The sequence below is a fragment of the Terrapene carolina genome, unplaced genomic scaffold (genome assembly GCF_002925995.2).
Source record: "Terrapene carolina triunguis isolate 2854851 unplaced genomic scaffold, T_m_triunguis-2.0 Scaffold35022, whole genome shotgun sequence".
In the NCBI taxonomy this organism is placed as follows: domain Eukaryota; kingdom Metazoa; phylum Chordata; order Testudines; family Emydidae; genus Terrapene; species Terrapene triunguis.
Genome location: NW_020699373.1, coordinates 2,383,595 through 2,403,871, shown reverse-complemented (window position 1 = coordinate 2,403,871; position 20,277 = coordinate 2,383,595). Strand labels below are relative to the sequence as shown.

The window sequence follows — 20,277 nt, the reverse complement described above, 5'->3', positions numbered from 1 at the left end:
GGGGGGGAGGGGAAAGGAAGAGGGGAGGGTGCAGTAAGGGGTATGTATGGGAGAGATTGTGCGTGTCTGAGCTACAGTGTTTAGGAGAGGTTCTGGGGGGGAACTGGGAGAATAGGGTGAAGGGAGGGCTGCTCCAGGGTGGCTCCTCCCCAGTCTCACACATTAGTCTCTACTGCCACCATTCATGATGTCCCAGAGGAAAATGATTTGCTATGCAGCGGCTAGGAGCCTGGGGGAGGGAGGGGAGTAGGGTGACCAGACGTCTCTCGTCAGGACGCAATTTGTCCCGATATTTCGCTCCACCGGCATTTTTTTTTTTTTGCTCCGCCGGCAGACCCCCCCCGGTGTCCCGATATTTTCTTCCTCTCATCTGGTCACCTTAGATGGGAGAGACACAAACACACACACCCCACACACCTTCCCCGGGCCATGGATTTCAGACCATGCCCACTGGGGACTCCCAGGAATGGGGCTGGGCTGGAGCTCACTCCCCTGCTGCCTCTTGGAAGCAGCAACGGCCTTGTCCTTGGACACGAACTACTGGGCAGATGAGATACGGGTATAGGGTCAGGGGTGTTTGCTTCTCCTTTTCAGGCCACAGCTTTAGAACCTCCGCTAACTCAGGCCAGCACCACAGAGCCCAGACAGGCTCCTCATCTGAGCTCCTTGACAAGGGGCATCCCAGAGCCACTACCTCCTCTTGGTTCAGCCAAGAATGACACAAAAACAGAAGCACTTGCATTCCCTTGCAGGAAGGAAGAAAGTCCAAAACCTCTGTCATGGGGGAGGGAACAAGCACATTCATCAAGAGCCACACCACAGGCTTGCTGGGGCCACACAGAGGAGACACGAGCAGCGTGATTTCTGACATGCGCCATATATATAAGATTGCTGCACAGTTTACATGGAACTATGATGGGTTTTATTAAAACAAACTACAAAAAGTATGCCACAGTGTACTTGTTAGTGCAATGTTTATACTCTAATTCCACTAAACAATATCATTTTTGTCAAAATATTTTCCCTTTATTACCAAAAAGACAATCTAAATTAAGGAGGAATTCTCAAAATAAAAACAAAATCCCAAAGACATCTTTGCTTACTGCTTGGCAAAAACCCACGCAACTAGTGTCGATTTTATTGTTTTAAAACCTGTTCTTGAGAATGAATCTACATCATTTAATAAACATTTATTGCACAAAGTCTTTCCATATTTTCCATTTCATTTTATCACACAATATTTTGCTGTGGCCATATTTTATCTCCAGTATTGCATAACTAGTTTGGAAAGAGAAACTAGAAATTAAAACATGATTTCAATACTTGGTGTGTGATTGTGTGTAAAGTAACATTTAAAAGGGAGTCTGTATTTTATATTTTTATCTGCCAATCACATAGGTAATAATGGGAAGTACTATACATTTGGTAATGTCAAAACATTGACATGATGAAATCACTGCAAAGAGTGACTGCAACAAAACGATACTATTATCTGACTAATAAAAATATCTGATCCGAACATTTTTCTCTGAATGACATGTTCAACAAGCTGTCATAAATAGATTTCCTCTTCTTATAGTGGAATCCTACATTTCTTAGACAAGCAAAAATTCACACTGACTTCAACTGGATTTACACTGAATAAGGGCTCTAGCTGAATTTTAATGGCGATATGAACTTGTCAATTCTGGGTCTTGCACTTAAAGACTCCTCTTATGCTTTCTGTGGAGAGAGAACTTTCAAAATTTTAACTATTTGAAATTAACATAAAAATAACTCCTGGATGGTAAATATATCTGAAACAAATTAAGAAAGCAAAGCATTAAAACTCTACATTTGAAAAAAAAAAAAATCATACTCTCTGAAAATTATTTACCTGCTACTGTTAAAAGTAACAGTGTATGACAGAAAGCGATTAAAAACTATTTATTTTTTTCTGTTTATTGATTGCACCTTGTGTATAGTCAGGTAGGGCCCAGTTAGGCACAGCCCTTAAACTGGTACATAGTGCAGGTGGGCACAACAAACATGTGCCATGCCCATGCCCCATGCATGTTATAGTTGCACGTAATACATTTTGTTGGACATATTTGTTCTTTAAAAATACAAATTAGGAAATTATATTCAATATGACGATGTTAAACATTCTTTAGGTTGCTCAATCAAGCACTCAATAGTTATGAAATACTAGAATTATGGTTGACCACACCACCTTAATTCTGCCACCTTGTTCACTTACCTTATGACAGAGTCTTCAATTACATGATCAAATACAATATTTTTCCAGAAGATCCCTGCCTCATTCAGTATACAGAAAGGACACATGGGCTCAGTATTAAGGTTGTGTTGCCAAACCTAATTCTGTCATTCCTGAACTTTTGAGTGCTTGACTTTGCAACCTAAATTACATTCTTTTAACACAGGGTTGGGTTTTTTTAAAATGTAATTTTCTATAAAATAGCTAAAGGTCAGATTTTGAAAAAATATTAGGCCTCTAAAATGCAAACAAGTGCCTAGTAGGATTATTCCACTAGGTGCCTAAATACCTTTGAAAATCTGGCTCTCCATCACTAAACCCAGTTTTACAACTTTTATTCTTAATTCAAGCAAGCAGTCAATGGGGTCTTACAAAGCTCCCACAATGCGGAGCTGATAATCCACAGAATCAGGATGATGGAGAAAACTGAACACAAGGAAACTATAAAAAAAAATAGTCAGATGTTATTACGTGTATATGCACAATTGCAAAACAAAATATAATAAATTTGATGCGAGTGTAACAAGAACACAAAAAATGTCAATTTCAATAAAGTAAAATAAACTACTGTAAATAAACACATTCTATTAAAAATGTTCACACCCATTGGTTCTTCAAGGGGTTCTTTTCAGATTGGGTCCACACTGGTGAACATGCCATTCAGAAAAGAAATGAGCAGGCAAGAAATGTTCAGTTTTTCCTCTCTCACAGCTTATCTGTGAATACATTCTAAGTGGGAAGTAACAAAGAATCACCAACAGGAATGGTAGTATTGTACGAATATAACCTTAGAAAACAAGAGAAACTTATCAGCCTGGTGTAGTCATCTCCCAAAAGATGCATCCAAAGACACTTGTAAATGCAATCTGTAATATTCTGCAAAAATCACAAATGAAAAACCAAGCTGCTAGTTTATATATTTCTTTCACTGAAGGAAAGGTTCTTTCTGCCCAAAATAAGACCGAGTATATTAATGCCTGATGAGTACGATAATCCATAGATTATTATTCTTCTGACGTACAACATCTGATCCATCTTGTGATAATAGATTTGGACAATTTCATTTCTTCTACACCTTTAATGAAATGAAATAATCAGCAACAATGGCTAGCTGAATCCCTCTCAAGTAGAACTTGAGCATTCTTCAGGCATCCAGTTTTTTACCATGAATGTTCTTTATTAGCATACTTAACATTGCATGGGGGAAAAGGATGGCGAACTAATTTTTTGTAATCTGAAAAAGACTGATTAATCTTTTGGTAAAAATATAAATTATCTTTAATGTTATTAAATTGTACTTAAGATGAATTAGCAGCTTTAAACAAAGTATTTCCCATCTAGCACTCTTTTTCTTGATGTGATTGCTGTTTACATGGATAAGTAGCAGATGTGGCAATATCCTGGGAAAACCCTACTGAATTAAGTTTTAGTATCTTTGGAGTCCATCCTATTAAATGCAAAGATTATATATTATTGTGGACATGAATTATCAAAAAACTATACTGAACGTGGCAGACAGAATAGTCTTCTGAAGGACAATACATGTGAAGTGGATTTCCTGGGAAATATCTAGAGGGAATTGAATGCAAATTCCTTCCACCCCATCTTCAGTTATTCAAAAACCCAAGTTTTTGATACTACACCTTGAAGAAAGAACCATTGTCTCCTGGTTACCTGTTCCAGAAGGTTGGAGAACAAAGGTCCAAGATGCATGAAGAAACAGGATGATCTGCTTATTCTGAGCTAAAGCCATTATTAGCTTGTAACCACAGAAAAACTCCATGGTGGGGTTTGAAGGAGTGACTCCTACAAGAGCCCCTATTTGAGATGAGGAGGAGGAGGATCTCTGGTAAGGTTATTAGCATGCACGCAGGTTTTATTTTTTTAGTATGTTTTTTCTGCAATGCTTTCACCTTAAGAGATAGGTTGACATAAGGCAGCTTACGTCGACCTAACTCTGTAAGCATCTACACTAAAATGTAGCTCCCACTGATGTAACTAGCCCACTACACTTACTTAACTCCTCCTCCGCAAGAGATGAAGCACATAGATTCATGCAAATGCAATTTAATTACTCCAGTGGCTGTAGGTCGACGTAACTTAAGTCAACTTAATTTTGTAGTGTAGACTTGCCCTCAGATATTTAAGGCCCGAAACTGGTGTTTATAAACAAAACACCCCATCAACCTTAACTATCCAAGAAGTTAAAACAGTCAGAGAACAGCCGCTTGACATGGCATGCTCTACTCCCAAGGAGGCAGAAATGGGGGCTAAGCAACCATGGAAGTTAATGCTGTTTGATGCTTCATTAGTTTCTCCTAATGGTGGTCCCCACAAAAAAGTCACATAAAATAGATCTGAGCCAATTCCAGCATGGTTAGCTCAATGGTCATGCTGCCATTGAGGAATCTGGAGAAGAGAATTGGAAACTATGCAGTGGCATCATGAAGGTACATGAGCCAAGATCCATGAAATTACCTGCGGATCTCCAGCCTAGTTCCTTTCCATTCTACTGTTTTCATATCTGGAGGAGAATGATAGCGCAGAAATAGGCTCCCTAAGAAAACTTCAGATTTAATAAGTAAGTTCTCCCTTTCCACTATTTTCTATATGGATGAGGATACTACAACCTTGAACTACTACACATTATAGCAAATGAAAAGGAGAACAAGCGATATGCCCTATCAACATACAGTCCTTGTAAGAATGATCCCCAAACATAGTTCACAAAGCCCCAGAACAGAAAAAGAATACTGTGGGATAAGTTTGGGATTGATAGGAGACGGTCCATAAGTGGATCTCTTTCAAAGTGCTCCACAGAATGAAATATTTATTGAACAATACTTTAAAACATCCTATACAGAACATATAAATGGACATACACACACCATACAGAGAGAATAAAAAAGGTGATTGATTATATGCTATTGGTATCAGGATGAATATAACTATTCTCAAAATGTATTGAATTAAGGAATTATAAGGAATGGGTTGGTCTAGACTAAAAATTATATGTAGTTTTTTATTTCAACAAATGTGGACTAAGAATGTTTCAAGTTACTTGTTTTCTGCACTTCAGTAGTGACTGCTTATAGTTCTGATATAGTCATACAAAAATGGTCATAGGGGAAGTATGGTAAATCAGGATTGATCAAACAAGGAATATGTCCACAGACTACTGCATTCTCACTTTCAAATGCTATTACAAATTTCCTGATATTAAAATATCAGCAGTTTTAAAATCATTTACACCATTACAGTGTTTGGGAAATTTTCCAATAACAAAAGTGAATTAAGACTAACTAGAGCTTTGCGGATACCATTTTGTAATGGTAAAATTATGTGTAATTCATGGCACAGTCGCAGTAAAAAAAAAAAAAAAAAAAACAAAACAGAATTTCACACTATGGTCACAGTAACCTCATGGACCCTGCTGTCGCACATTAACAGTTTGTTAGTTCACCTTGATCTAGTTCTCTTTGAAATGGGACTAGATCAAGGTGAACTAATCTCCTGTTAATGCACAGCAGCTGATCAAGGCAAACTTATGACCTGTTAATGTGCAGTAGCTGAGTCTACATGAACAATTCATTAGTAAGCACTGACCATCTGCTGCACATTAACTATATGTCAGTTTACTTGGATCTGGCCCTTTTTTCACTGAGAACTAGATTGATGCAAAACTAAAATTGCTAACGTGTGGCCACGGGGTCCACATAAATGGCAAAATGGTTCCATGACAGTGGTGACCTTTCAGTGTCAAGTTCAAATATATGGCAAAATTCATGGGTTCTGTGACAGTGGAAATCACCATAATGTAATTGTGTTCTTAACTATATTGTAGTCTAGGGTTCAAAAGTGAACTCTGTACCACAAAAAATAGGCGATGTATTTGGTCTTCCAGAAGAGAAACATTTGAGAAATGGAAAGGCAAGACTACAAAAAAATTTACTTTTTCCTTTTACCTCTTTTCTTCTTTTGCTCTCTGTTGTTCTTCTTGTCTCAGAACCTGAACCATTATGGACTCAAAAATGCCTGTTGTCAAGCCTGCTAAACTGCGAGGTGTGGAACGACGCCTTGTTGAAGTGCATGCTGTTCCTTTCTCATCTTCCAACCCATAGTACCCTTTGGATGTTACTGCTATTGTTGTCTTCTCTCTCAAGTGCCTTGCAAGAAAAAATAGATCAATGCAAAATAATTTTTCCTGACCAGCAGCAATCCACTACCTACACCTTTAAAACGTACAACAACTAGGTTAGGTCAGAAAAAACTGATATTGTTAGAGTGTCATCACTATCTACAACTGAACTACCAAATTCTTCAGAGATGAAATGACCACTCCTTTACAAAATATTAAACTTAGATGCCATCACCTGAGAATTTTTGAAGACCTACACTATTAAAGATGGTGAATAGCTATCTCCTAAATAAATAATTCGATTTTCTAAATTAATTTCCACATTATGTATTTTTTAAACATCTATACACACAAGTATTATATATTTGAGCTCAGATAAGGCCATTTTCAGAACACACAAAAGCATTCCGAAACAAAAGATTTGTTGCAAACTCAACATGACAGATTAAAATTTGAAACTTTGGCAGATTACAAAATTGGGAATATTTTATTTTGAAATATTTACAAAATGAAATAGCTGAAAACAAAGGAATAATCTTTTCTTGTTTTGGATCTCTCTCTTACACTGTGTTAGGAAACTCTAATGAAGTTTAATGATAAAAAATACTTTTCACAACACTGTCTTTTTATTCAATTAGTCATCATTTTAGATTGTCAAAAATCAAGAAAAATTACACACACTTTTCCTGGGTTACTAAAGGTAAGAACCCAAACCACCACCAATTTCCCAGACTGTACCTAACAAAGTAGAGAATGTCTTTCTCTACTACAAATAAATAGGAAAAATATATACACAATAAGATATTAGAATTGTTAAAGACTGAAGAGTTAAAGGTTGTTTTGTAAAGAGTATTAACAGCAAAACAGAGAAAACAAGCTACCAGTTATTAATAACACTAGGCAATTATATTTTGTAAGCTAAGATGCAAATAATAGTAATTCAGGTTGTGAAATTTTATGAAGGCAAAAAATACAGATATTGGCTGCCAACATATTTGAGGACTTTTATTATTATTAATTTAATATATTCCCTGACATACTGGTGAAGAAGTTTGGGGCACAAAGAATGCACCAAAGGGAGCTACTGTCCAAAAAAAAAAAAAAAAAAACAACTTCTCACATTCAGGTTCATAGGGTGTGCAAAAGCCACAATGCCATTCCAACATCACTCATCACACTGAGGACGAACAGGATGAGAGCAAGAAGCAAAATATAGAAATACCTATAACACCCATGTTAAAGCAATGTCTCCTCACTACCCCGGCCTGAACATGAAGCAGTTAAAAGCAGGGCTTTGGAGCGGAGCCCGGAGCCGGAGCCCGGAGCAGCTCCGGAGCAGTAGAGCTGCAGATTTTTGCCTGGAGCTGAAGCGGAGCACAGTTCCAAAGCCCTGGTTAAAAGTGTAATCCTGGGAAGTGTCAAGAACAGAACAGTCCCATCTGTACTTGTACACTACTTCTACTTGTTCCTCTCCACTGTAAGCATAATAAAAAGGTCCATATATTGGTCACTTATAGACTATACTGCAATTTACTCTGAGGATGTTGTTAGGGCACACCGGCAAACAAACTGGAATAACATGCAGCAGGCAATAACAAGGTAGCACTTAGATTGTAATCTCATTTTTAGGATGTAAGCTCTGCAGGGCAGGAACCTTGTCTTCCTATAGGTCTGTACAAACCTAGCACGTTCTAGGCCAGTGGTCACCAACCCGTCAATCACATTTAACTGATCGATCCTGTAGGATCTCCAAGCGGGGCTGCCGCTAAGACAGGCTCCCTGCCTGCCCTGGCCCCATGCCGCTCCCGGAAGTGGCTAACATGGCCCGGGACTCCGGGGGTCTGCTTTTGCACGCTACTTGTGCTTGTAAGCACCACCCCCGCAGCTCCCAGTGGCCAGGAATGGGGAGCTGTGGTCAATGGGAGCTGCAGGGGCGGTGCTTGCTGGAGACAAATGCTGCCCAGTGGGCGACCACACTCCAACCCCCTGCCCTGAGCCCCCTCCCAGAGCCAGCACCCCAAACCAGCCCTGAACCCCATCCCGGAGCCAGCACCCCATACTCCCTCCTGCACCCGAACACTCTGCCGCAGTCCACTCCTGCACCTAAACTCCCTCCCAGAGTTTGCACCTCTCACCCCCTCCTCCATCCCAACCTCCTGCCCCAGGCTCAGCCCAGAGCCCCCTCCCACACTATGAACCCCTCAGCCCCAGCCCAGAGCCCACACCCCTTCCTGAACCCCTACCCCAGCCCGGTGAAAGTGAGTGAGGGTGGGAGAGAGCGAGTGACGGAGAGAGGCAGGGATGGAGTGAGTGGGGCGGGACTTTGGGGAAGGGGCGGGGTAGATTCTGTGTTGCCCTTATATTCAAAAAGTAATCTTGGGCATAAAAAGGTTGGAGACCACTGTTCTAGGCACTGCTGTAACAAAAATAATTTATCAGAATGGTTGCCACTTGCTCTGCAACCCTCACCCCACTTGTTATCCTCAATGGTAATCCTTTGGCTGATGGAGTCCAAATCTGAGCTCAGGAAATTGGGACAAGACTATCCTTGGTGAAGACACCATGATTATGAAATACATATATACAGGAGATAAAGCTGAGTCCAATTCTAACCATATTTAGAGTAGTCTCCCAAATTATTCAACACAAAAGGAATGAACCACCAACACAATAAACTGGCATAAAAAGAGAAGAAAGATTATCTCTACTTACTACAGGGTAAACACTGTGAGCAACAAAGGAATCACTGGAGTTTGTTAATTTGCTTGCTATCCCCACCTTGTGTGATGAAACTACAGGAATTCTGGCAATGTACCATGAGAAAAATCAGGGCACAGAACTGAGTGGCAGAGCATTGCACCATGGGATGTCTATCCAGAACACTGAGTGGTTAATTCGAACAAGCACAGAGCTACATGGACACAATGATTAGCAAGGAAAGTACCTTAATCTGGAATAACACAGTGGTGTGAACACACTTCAGTTCAATGGAGTTAAATACCTTCACTTACAGCAAACAAATTAATTGGATTTAACATCCCCATATAGACATGGCCTAAGAGCTTGTCTACGTGGGAAGCTATGACGACTTAATCAAAACTGAAGTTAACGCACCTTAACTTCAAAACTTGAGTTACTTCATCTTAACTTTCCAGAGTGTCCCCATGTACACTAATTCTAATTATAGTCTGATCTAGAGTGGTGAAAAGAAGGAACAGAATTAGATGGCAACTATGCTGCCTGGCAATGAGATGAGTGCACAGGTGATCAACACAAGGTAATCTCGGAGATACTCCACCTTGCACAGGTGGTAGACTGCTTAGCAGAAAAGCAATCCAGTACCTACCGTGTGTGTATATTTCATAGCCAATACAGTACCAGAAGAAAGAACTACAGTTATTAGATTTTTAACATCTAGCCTATATCAGTAGAAGTGTCTTTAAATGCAGAGGTGTGTGTATAGTTTGAGTTGGGGATTGGATTACTGCCCTGTAGCGGGGTGGTCACCCCGCTCTGGGCCAGAGGGGTTAAAAACAGCTTTGGGAGGGGGCTGTGGCTGGAGAAGGCAGCTTGAAGGCTGAGCTGATTGGGGGAAGTGGCTGCAGCTGGGGCCATGCCCCAAACAGACTCAGCTGGCCCTATAAAGGCAGGGAGCCAGGAGCTCACCCACAGTCTCTGTCTACAGGGAGCTGAAACAGAGTACCTGAGTGGAGCAGGGCTAGGGAAAGGCTGGGGAGCTCCAGCCTGGAAAGCCCCAGGCTGCGGCCTAGCGGAAGGCCAAGGGGTACTGGGGGTTGCAGAGGGCAGCCCAGGGCTCGGCCAAGGCAGCAGGTCCAAACCCAACCTTGCCTGTGATGAGTGGCCTATACTGCAGTCTGCCCCAGGGCGTGGGGGCTAGTTGGTGACTGGCAGTGGCCTTATTCTGAGGTGAGGTAGGGATAGTGGGTGGGGGTTCCCTGGGGAGGGGAGACCCTAGTACTGAGGGGGTACTGCCACAGTGGCAGCACCCAAGATAAGGGCACCGGGGTCCTGGGAGGGACACGGGGGCCAGAAGCAGCAAGGTGGATCACCGGCCTGCAGAGGGCGCTCCGGAGACTGGATCAAGCTAATTCCCAGAGAGACTAGCAGGAGGCGCCACGGGGTGAGTCCGCATCCTTACATGCCCTTATAAAAAGACACTTCTTTAATCAAAAGTCATGCTTTCATACTCAAAGAATATTTTTATAATGTGTGTGTTTAGGTTAAAAAACATTTACTGCACAACACCTGTTTCTGTACATTCACATGCCAGACAATTAGTAGGTAGCCTTCATTTTATGATTTATTGCTAAAGAATACCTGCTTTTTTTTATGCCACAACCCTCAACAAAAATTCTAGTTAGGGTGATGGTACTGACTTTTTTTTTTCCCCTCCTTGGTTGCAAATCTTATGAAAGTTTTCATATTAAAGCAATGTGAATTTTCTTCTTTTCCCTTCTTTTGTATCTCATTCAAATATCTTTTGCAGCTGTACTGTTTACTAATATTTTATGACCAGTTTCTTCTCACTTTTAACTGACTGGGGGTTTTTTTGGGAGGGAGGGGCCTTTTGTGTTGATTTTAAGTGTTTTCTACTTCATCAAGTTCAGCTGAAGCTTTAAAATTACACATTTTCATCAGTCCCTAACTCTTAAGGATATTAACAATATGGTACCTCATTTAGCCAGTTACTGAGTGACTGCCAGCATTCACTTATGTTCAGAAACCGAATTCGAGGTCAACCAATTCACTGTGTCAGTTTGTTTAGGAAGTGGTTTTCAGAGTATCTCTTAGATCTATAGAGAATTTGATTCTAAAATGCAACCTTATATACCAAAGGTTCCCAAAACATTTTTGTTGAACCACTCTTCCGAGATTAGTGTTCTATGAGTGCCCCCTTCTTTCTAAGAAACAGGAGGCCAAGGGGTCACTGATAGTCATGGGGGCTGATACAGTGTGCCCCACACTTAGAAAACTTGTTACAAAGTGAACTCATTTCTTCACAGATATGAACTCATTTTCTCTTTTCAGATGTCCCATATCTGACTGGAAAAGCCTTCTAACTGACGAGAGCTAGACACAGTGCACCCCAAAACCAGTCTCCTGTGTTGTCTAAGAGGAGCTGCTTCAGATAATCACAAGCAACTAAGCCCCAATCCCACTAACGGCATTGGTGCAACCAAGTTTCTAAGCCAAGGCCTGAAATACACTAGTTAAAAAGCAAAAAGGTTTCTGGGGTAAATCATTGTCCCTGTAGTTGACCACCTTCTACAAGCATTTCTTTCTACATGGTATTTTATCATTCCCAACTAAGCTGAGTACAAAAATCTTGTATATATCCCTGCAGTTCAGTCCTGAAATATTTAATACGAAGTTTCAACTTACTATCTGTTCATAGCTGTGCTACTTTTAAAGAGTACACCTTAGAAATTGGCATCTTTCACTACCCAGACAAAACATCTGATTCACCTTTTATTGATGAGAACACCCTCAATGGGCTTTATGACTTCATCTTCTTGTAAACCTCAGGTCTTATTCCCACACCATTCTCGTGTACACATCACTCAGGCTAGATTTAGTAATCTAAAGGCGTTTTTCAGTTCCTGTTCTAGAGAAGCTCAGTCCATTGCAGCAGGTGAGAAATCCAGGACTCAGCAATAGAAAAGCTTTTATATAGCTCTTTTAGAGAGTCTTCTGCCATTTTCTGCTATATTTGCCATTTTGGATTAACTGGGTCCTATTTTTTCCCCCCATCAGCAGTTTATAATATGAATTTAACTAGCTGTTGCAGCTATACTTCTATAACAATTATAGAATTAGGTCCCTCTGAGAAATTACTAACGTCCAAGTCTTCACTTATTATCCAGATTCAGCTTTCTTGAGGTTCAGTCATAACTCAGATGGCCTAGTTTGAGGCTAATGTGATAGTACTGAGAGTAATTAACACTACCTGTTTTCAAAATGGAAAAGTACAACATCCCTCGTGATAAAACTCACTTGTTATCATTCCATTATTGTGACATGCTGTACTTCAAATTAGCATCCTGGAACACCCATATTCACACTGTCATATGACTAATACCTCTACCCCGATATAACACAAATTCGGATATAATGTGGTAAAGCAGTGCTCCAGGGGGGTGGGGCTGCGCGCTCCGGCAGATCAAAGCAAGTTCGATATAACACGGTTTCACCTATAATGCAGTACTTTTTTTTTTTTTTTTTTTGGCTCCCAAGGACCGCGTTATATCAGGGTAGAGGTATGTTTCCTACAACGCATGCTTTTTTTTTATCATTTTAAGTCTTGATCTGTTGAACCTTAATATCCTGTTGAATTGTATGTACTATCATTGTATCATAAGTTATGAAGTGTTGCTGTATGTATTACTGAAATACTTTGAGGTTGGGAGATGCCCACAGCTGGCCCTTCATTGGGACAAGGAGCAACCATCACTGGCCGGAGAGGCATTAATGGCCCATCAAGAAGAATCTACTATCCCAGAGACTTCTCAGAGAGGGCCCATATGCAATGGGGACTGCCTCACCCATAGGGACTCCCCCAGGTGAGGGCAAGGATCTTTCTAGCAGCTGGAAGAAAGTATGAGAGATACAGTGACATCACTTGGCCTCTTCTTCCCCCCCCCCCCCCCCCCCCCCCCCCCAACCCCCACCCCCGAAAGAATGTCTGGAAGACAAAGACTTTGAAATAGGAAGATTAGTCCCAGGCTGGAAGGGAGCTCAGTATGAGTACTGAAGTGTAAGCTGCCTGTAACTTCTATCAGGGTGAGAGACTGTTTGATTCAAATCTTGCTTAGTCTGTTGAAGTTAAAATTTAGACTGAATTTCTAGGATAACGAACTTTGATCTCTATGCCTGCTACTTATAATCACTTAAAATCAGTCTCTCTGTAGTTAATAAATTTGTTTTATGTTTTACCTAAAACAGTGTGGTTTTGGTTGAAGTGCTTGGGGAATCTCAGCTCAGATTACAAAGGCTGTTGCATGTCCACTTTCCTTTGAAGAAGTGGCAAACTTATTAATGAGCTTGCATTGTCCATGTGAGCCTTGAGCAGTGTAAGATGGTATATTTCTGGGGTGATTGGCTGGTGCTTCTCCCTGTATGATTCATAAGTGGCTCAAGGAGCATTCATACAATTTAGCTGGGTGTGTGGCTCCAGATGTTGATGGCTGAGTGATTACAGCGCTTGGAGGGGTGTTTCTGCTTGTCACTGGCATAGCTTTGTGAGAGACAACCCAGGCTAGAGAGCTAAGGAAGCACAGTGGTCCCATAGTTCCAGGTTGTACCCTGGGAATCCCTGTCACAATTATAAAGCCATTTGTAGAGGTATAACGGTGTAATCCTATTTGGTTAACTGGCCAAACTTTGAAGGCCATATACTCAACTTGATAACATTTTTCTGTTTGATCAGATGTGGCATTGAGGTGGATAGACCATTCCAAACTTTCAGGGAATGTTCTAGGCACCAATAGCCAAAACTCTGGAAAATCAGAAAACTGCAAGAGAGAAATGAGGATTTTTGGAGCCCCTGCCATCTGTTTGCCACACAAGCAGCTTCTAGCATCTCTGCAATTGCCTACAGATCAAACAAATGGTTGATGGCACCAATGCCTTCCAGCACAACAATACCTATATTTCATCTCTGCCCATCATCCCATTAGAGTTTAACCCTGAATGACTTATCTCCTAGACCAGTGGTTCCCAAACTAGGGTTTGTGAACCCGCAGGGGTTCATGAAATGTTACAGGGGAATCTTGGGGGGGGGAATTCCCTAATGGCAGACAGAGCTGTCCCTAGGGACCGCAGGCAGCACAGGGTCAGCAGCCCAGAGCCCCTAGACTTCCAAGAGCTAAGCAGATCAAAGCAAGCATATCTATCACACTGAGGAGATTTAAACTTTAAGACTCCTTATAGGAAAGGGAGGTGGATATTTTTTTGCTGTTTTTAAAATTAAATAGGCAGCTAGTATTCTTAAAATTATGAAGAACAAGTTAAGCTTTGTTGTAACGTGTGTTGTTTGCCTGGACTGCTCAAGACCTGAACGCTTGTGTAGGAGGAACTCTTTGAGGTGGATTCTTAAATACATCTGATACTCCTTGAAGAAACACATGAGCCTTGTCTTATAACAGGCTTATCCAAAGTGATACAAGCTGCGAAAGTGAGATCTTGGAAGAGTGTTGCCATTTTCATAATGTAATAAAAATACTGTAATGACAAATAAATAGTGTGTAATAAGCATGTCATAAAAACAAATTTTATATTTCCAAGATCACTGCTTTTATAGTTTATAGTCAGGTAAAGGAGAAAATCCCTGGAACTATTCATTTTTAGGAGGGGGTTTGCCAGACTTGACATTTTAGTAAAAGGGATTCACAGGTTAAGTTTGTGAACCACTGTCCTATACAAATAATAAGGGTAGGGGAAAGTGGGATGTAGGTGTGCACTCAGCCCTTTTGCATGGGAGAACATGGGGCCCTGAAATAGCAGGAAGAGGGAATGGGAGGCATACAGAACCTCTGGTGAGGTGGAAACTGGAGACCCTGATATGGGGTGAAGGGAGAATAGGGAGCACAAGAAGCCCCATGAATGGGGGCCTAAAAGAGACATTGTCATGAGGGAAGGGGAGGTGCACAGAGCTCCAGGCATAAGGGAAAAGATGCAGGGAAAATTCCTGAAAGAGGCCAATGGGAGGATGGCACACAAGGACCTTTTGTGTTAGAACAGAGGGATGTAAGGAGTCCCTGATGTCCAATGAGCTCAGTGTGCAGAAGGTACAAAGTATGTTACACCCAAGTAATGATTTATTTACAAACCATTATTATTCTAAGCCACCAATAAATCTGAAGCTAGTCCAACACCCACAGCCACCAGCAGCTATCCACTTCCACCTATCAGAGCTAATACTTGTATTGCAGGAGACACCCACTGATGTTCCCATTAAAGATTGATTCATCTTTCACTGTCAGACCTGCCCACCAGTTTCAGATCCAGATTAAGAAGTCTAGCCAAAACTCTACTTTTGATGATAAAGAAACTTCTGAGATAGAAGGGTTAAATTAAATCACTATTTTTTTTAAATTTCACATTCTCAAGTTGTCTTGACTAAAATGAAAGATGCTACTAGGGATATACATACCTATCAATATTAAAAAGAAAGCTGCTAAGGATCTATATGGTTATCGATATCATTGGGTCTGTTTTGCCTCCTTAGATTAGGGACTTTGGGGCAGGTACTGAATATTCCTCTGCTTTTATGGCACCAACCACAACATTTATAGGCCAAATGAAGTGAGGCAGGAGCAGTAGAAGCACCCTGAAAGTGGGGGGACCAGAGGCACCCGAATGGTAGCCCCACCCTCGTACTGCCCCTTCCCCCCACCAAGGCCCCACTCCGCCTTTTCCCCCAAGAGCCTACTCCTCCGTTCACTCCTCTCCACCACATCCCCATCGCTTGCCCTGACATCCAGTGAAAAGTGGGGGGGCCATGGGACCATCTGTTCCGGTACCCCTGAAGTGAGATCTAATGCAAAGTTTTTATCTTGGCTTTACTCTTTGGCCCAGATCCACAAAGGGGACTTAGGTACTGCAGCACCTAACTTTTAGGTGCCTAGAAAAAAATCCATGGAACAACAATGGGAGCCACAAAATCTAATTTAGTTGTACCCTAGGCTCCCTATAAAATGCACAGGGAAAGAAAGGCGCCTAAGAATGAGATCACAAAAGTCAACATGCTAGGCAGGGAGTGCCTAAACTAGCCAATGGGAGATGCCAAGGGGTATGTCCAGACTACCCGCCGTATCGGCGGGTAGCGATCGATTTATTGGGGATCGATATATCGCGTCTTGTTAAGATGCTCCCTGTCAACTCCGGAACTCCACCGGAGCGAGCGGCAGTAGCGGAGTCGACGGGGGAGCCGCGGCCATCGATCCCGCGCCGTGAGGACAGGAGGTAAGTCGGAATAAGATATGTCGACTTCAGCTACGGTATTCCCGTAGCTGAAGTTGCGTATCTTACATTGACCCCCTCCCCAGTGTAGACCAGGCCAAGGAGAGGACACTCAATCTCTCTGTTGAAGATGTTCCACTGTGTATAAATACTTAAAAGTCGCTGGGACAGAGAAAGAGTGAGAATGACTCTAACCCGGTGAAAAGGGCATCCACCTGGAAGGTAGGAGACCCAGGCTTCATTCCCCTGGCTCCAATTACTATCTAAAGTAGAACAACTGCAACAGGAAAGACTGAGGGGGATTCACATAAGGACTATCCTACAGTCCCAGTGGCTGAGGCACTCTCCTGAGAGGTGGCAGATCCCTGTTCCAATCCTTTCTCCATCACAGTCCCATCAGGAACTGAGCCGGGTCTCACATTGAGGTGAGAGCTCTAATCACTGAGATAAAAGATATGAAGTGAGCACCACCCCTTCTCCCACCCACAATTTTGGGTGGGGTCCAATCCAGCAGGCAGCCTCTGAGCACGCATACTAGATTGGGCCCTGCATGTGAGATAGGCATTTGGGTTCACGCACTGCTCTGGAGCTTAGGCAGGAGACAGATGTCCAGACGCTTACAGTGAGGCAATAGTGCATATAATCAAATGCAGAAACTTAGGTGCCAAGGGAACTTTTCATGAGCAGCACCTATCGTAGGCTGGGGGAGGCTAAGCCTCCCCAAACTGCCCCTCATGGCCCCGCCCATGCTCCACCCCAAGGCACCCTCCTGCTTGCCACTTCACCCTTGGCCCCAGCCCAGGAAAGCTGTTCCTCTTCCGGGAAGCGTGCTGGGGCTAGGGCGGCAGGCCTGCCTGCAGCTGGGACTTGGGGCAGCCCGGCACTGGAGCCGTGCTGCCTGGTGCTCAGGCCGTCCAGCACTGGGCTGCAGTGCCTGGAGCTCCAGGGCTGGGGCCACGGAGTAACCCGGCAGGGCTGGAGGCTCTGCGGCTGCCCGCCCTGTGCTTGAGTGGCGCTCGGGGGCTGGGGGCGCTCGGGCAGGCCAGGACAGGACTGGGGCAGCACGGCTGGCAGGCACAGGGAGGGGCTTGGGGTTCCGGTGGGAGCAGAAGGAGCAGGGACCGAAGGGGCCTCAGGCAGAAGGGGCGGGGCCAGGGACTAGCCTCCCCCAAAGTTGGCTCACGCACCACCCATGGAATTTTTATAGCAGTAATTTAGGCGCTGAGAGAGTTTAGGTGCCTATCACATTAGACAGCTGCCGGGCGGGGCGTTCGTGGCTCGTAGTGGTGCCTAACATTGGGGATTTATGGATCTGGACCTTTAGATATATCTGTAAGTAAAATAACATTAGAATGCTTATCACTGCATAAGTGCCAAACAAAACTAAAAGATGCATAATCTACCTCTAGCAGTAAAGCTCTCCTTTCAAAAGGAGTTTCTCCATTGGCTATGCCCTCTTACTTGGTTCTACCAGTATCAAATATTCAAGAGGAAGTAGCTTAGAGGCAATATTAAAATAAACAAATACATTTTTTAGCTGTCATTAAAGGTGGGAGGCTTGGGCTCAAGCCCTCCTTCAGAAACGAGTTCCCTAAGCACAAAGTTGAGCCCTAGTGTGCATGTGGTTTTCATTACATATTTGGGTCTGCACATTCACAAAACGAACAATTTAAGGAAAGTGAGGCAGAAAGTGGCTTTTGCCAGGAGTGAGTCCTCAAACCCTATAAGGTTCCCCCGTAGGAGTGTGCCCCTAACCCACATATTTGGACCTGTCAGAATCTCTTCAGTGTCTCAGGGAGACAGACAGGTGTCCGCTACACTTACCGGGACAGCAACGCCAGCTTTTGTTCCAGCATCATCTCCAGCTTCTGGGCCTGTTTGGAGAGCCAGTGATCCACCCCGTGCAGCCGATAACACGTCTCAAGCATTAGCCGAAAATCGGCCACGAAATCCGTGATTCCAGTGTATTGTCCACTGGAAAATTTTTCTTCCATCTTCAGCAGCCACATCCCGGCCGCTTGCTGTGCAACAGAGTCGCTGCCGCTGCGACCTGCCAGGGAGGCGGCTCCTCCTTCCTCCGCGACAGCGGCCTGATCTCCGAGGGGCTTCAGAAAAGGAGCCGTCAGTGGCCGGTGCTTCTCCAGCAGAAACTCGCACAGGATCCGGTAACCCTGCTGGAGCTCCGGGCTCAGGTTCTGCTGCCAGCGGCAGCGAGGGCTGCTGTCCCCCGCATTCTCCTCCTCCGGCTGCGGCTCTTCCTCCTCTGGCGGGCCGCCGACTAGAGCTGGAGCGTCTGAAGTTTCTCCGGCGGCCGGAGACTCCATGTCCCCCTCGGGCTGCGCCAGGCTCATGCACCCCACGCACGCTGGGTCCGGGCTCCGCTGCTACCCGCCAGCGACCGAGCCTGGGGACGGGCTCCTCAGCATCAGCCAGAGCCCCCTGAGGCCAGTCACTCGGCGAGCGGCCGGGCTCCCCGGTGTACGGACACACAGCTCAGTCCGGCTCTGTGCCAGTCGGAGGGAAGGTGCTGCCTGCTTCCGGCTGTCTCCCATTCACAGTCACCGAGAAGTTGCCGCGGTCTGTACCCGCACCAGCCTCCCTCCCTGCCGGGGTCTCCGCCCGCCCTAGGAAGCGCCAAGGCAGCCGCTTTTGCTCTTTGTGCCTGGTTCCGCCGCCCGCAGAGGGGTCTCTGGCCTCCCCTCTCCCGGGTAACAAGGAGGCTATGGCACATACCCGGGCATGTCTCCTGCCGTATCGGCCTCCCGCCGCCGCGGCTCGGTCTTCCCCCAGCCAGCTAGGCGGGAAAGGGAACCTGCCCCCGCCAGCCGCCGCTCGGGTCTGGCCGGGCTGACCCTACCTTGGGCCGGCGAGACAGCCGAGCCTGCCCAGCTCTTCCCTGGGCCGGGCAGCTGCTGCTGCCCCGCTCCCAGGCTCTGGGTCACCTCCCACGGGAGCTGGGGAAGCGGCCGCTCTCCGTGCCCGGCCCAGACGCCGCAGCCAAGCCCGGCTGGGGCCCCCGCTCCTCAGCCGCTAGTCGCTCGGCGCCTCGGCCAGGCTGCGGGGCCTGGGTGCGCGTCGGCGGCCGGAGCGGAGGCCTGTCTCCGCCTGCAGCTGCCTCTGGGGCCCGTGTCTGCGCTCCGGCAGCGGCGGGGACCGGCCGGGCGTCCTGTCCCCCTCCCCTCTACCCGCGGAGGGACATGGCTGCGGGCGGGGAGGCGGCGACGGCTGGAGCCAGCAGCGCTGTCAGTTAATGGCCGCGGAGGGGATCGGCTCGGCCCCCCCCCGGGCAGGTTGGGAAGGGGCGAGAGAAAGAGAGGAGCCCCCCCTCCCCCATCCAACGCGCATGCGTAATGGAAGTGGCGGCCGCGAAATAGTGCGCTGGTTGTTTTGGATGCCAGCTGAGATGCCGTCATTAGACAGCGACTTCTTGTGGGACGGAGTGCGAATCTAAGGCGCATGCGCAGTCTGGGGGCTTGCCCCCGGGCGGGCAAGTCAGTGCGCATGCGCGATCTGAAGGCGGCGCTGAGTATGGCCTTTGTCAGGAGAAGTGGGGCTGGCCTCAGGCTCAGCGTAGAGCGGCTTGGCAGCAGCTAGGGTGCTGCTGGAGCTAGGTGCGCCAGAGCCACCCCTGGCTGAAGTGAGGGTGTTTGCCCGCTATGGGCAAGCCCAGAATACTGCTGTCATCATTTTGCAGCTCAGCCACTGCCATTTCCTCTGCTCTGGCTTTGACAAATGCAGCCTTGGCCTGCTCGTCTCGCGTCAGCGTGCTGCTGCCTTGGTCATTGTCGCTTTGTATCCCTCCACCTGCTTCCCCCTTTAGTAGCTCATCAAACGGAGCTGCTTCTGTTCACTGCCAAGGCCTGTCTCAGCTCCTGCCCAGCCTGTCTCGTTTGCTATCAAA

At 45.1% G+C, this 20,277-nt stretch overlaps 1 protein-coding gene across 2 annotated transcripts in view; it reads right to left on the bottom strand.

Moving 5' to 3' along the window:
- The window catches only part of LOC113405312 (uncharacterized protein KIAA2026-like), a 79,205-nt gene extending 59,760 nt beyond the window's left edge, over positions 1–19,445 (bottom strand). The window contains exons 1-2 of one of the 2 annotated variants that reach the window (XM_026646389.1): positions 18,201–19,445; positions 6,223–6,423 (exon numbers count right to left, since the gene is read on the bottom strand). In XM_026646389.1, the coding sequence (XP_026502174.1) occupies positions 6,223–6,423; positions 18,201–18,727 (728 nt within the window). In that variant the 5' untranslated portion in view covers positions 18,728–19,445. The remainder of the gene's footprint in view (positions 1–6,222; positions 6,424–18,200) is intronic. The other variant, XM_026646390.1, reaches the window with a different exon arrangement.
- Positions 19,446–20,277: the final 832 nt, after the last annotated feature.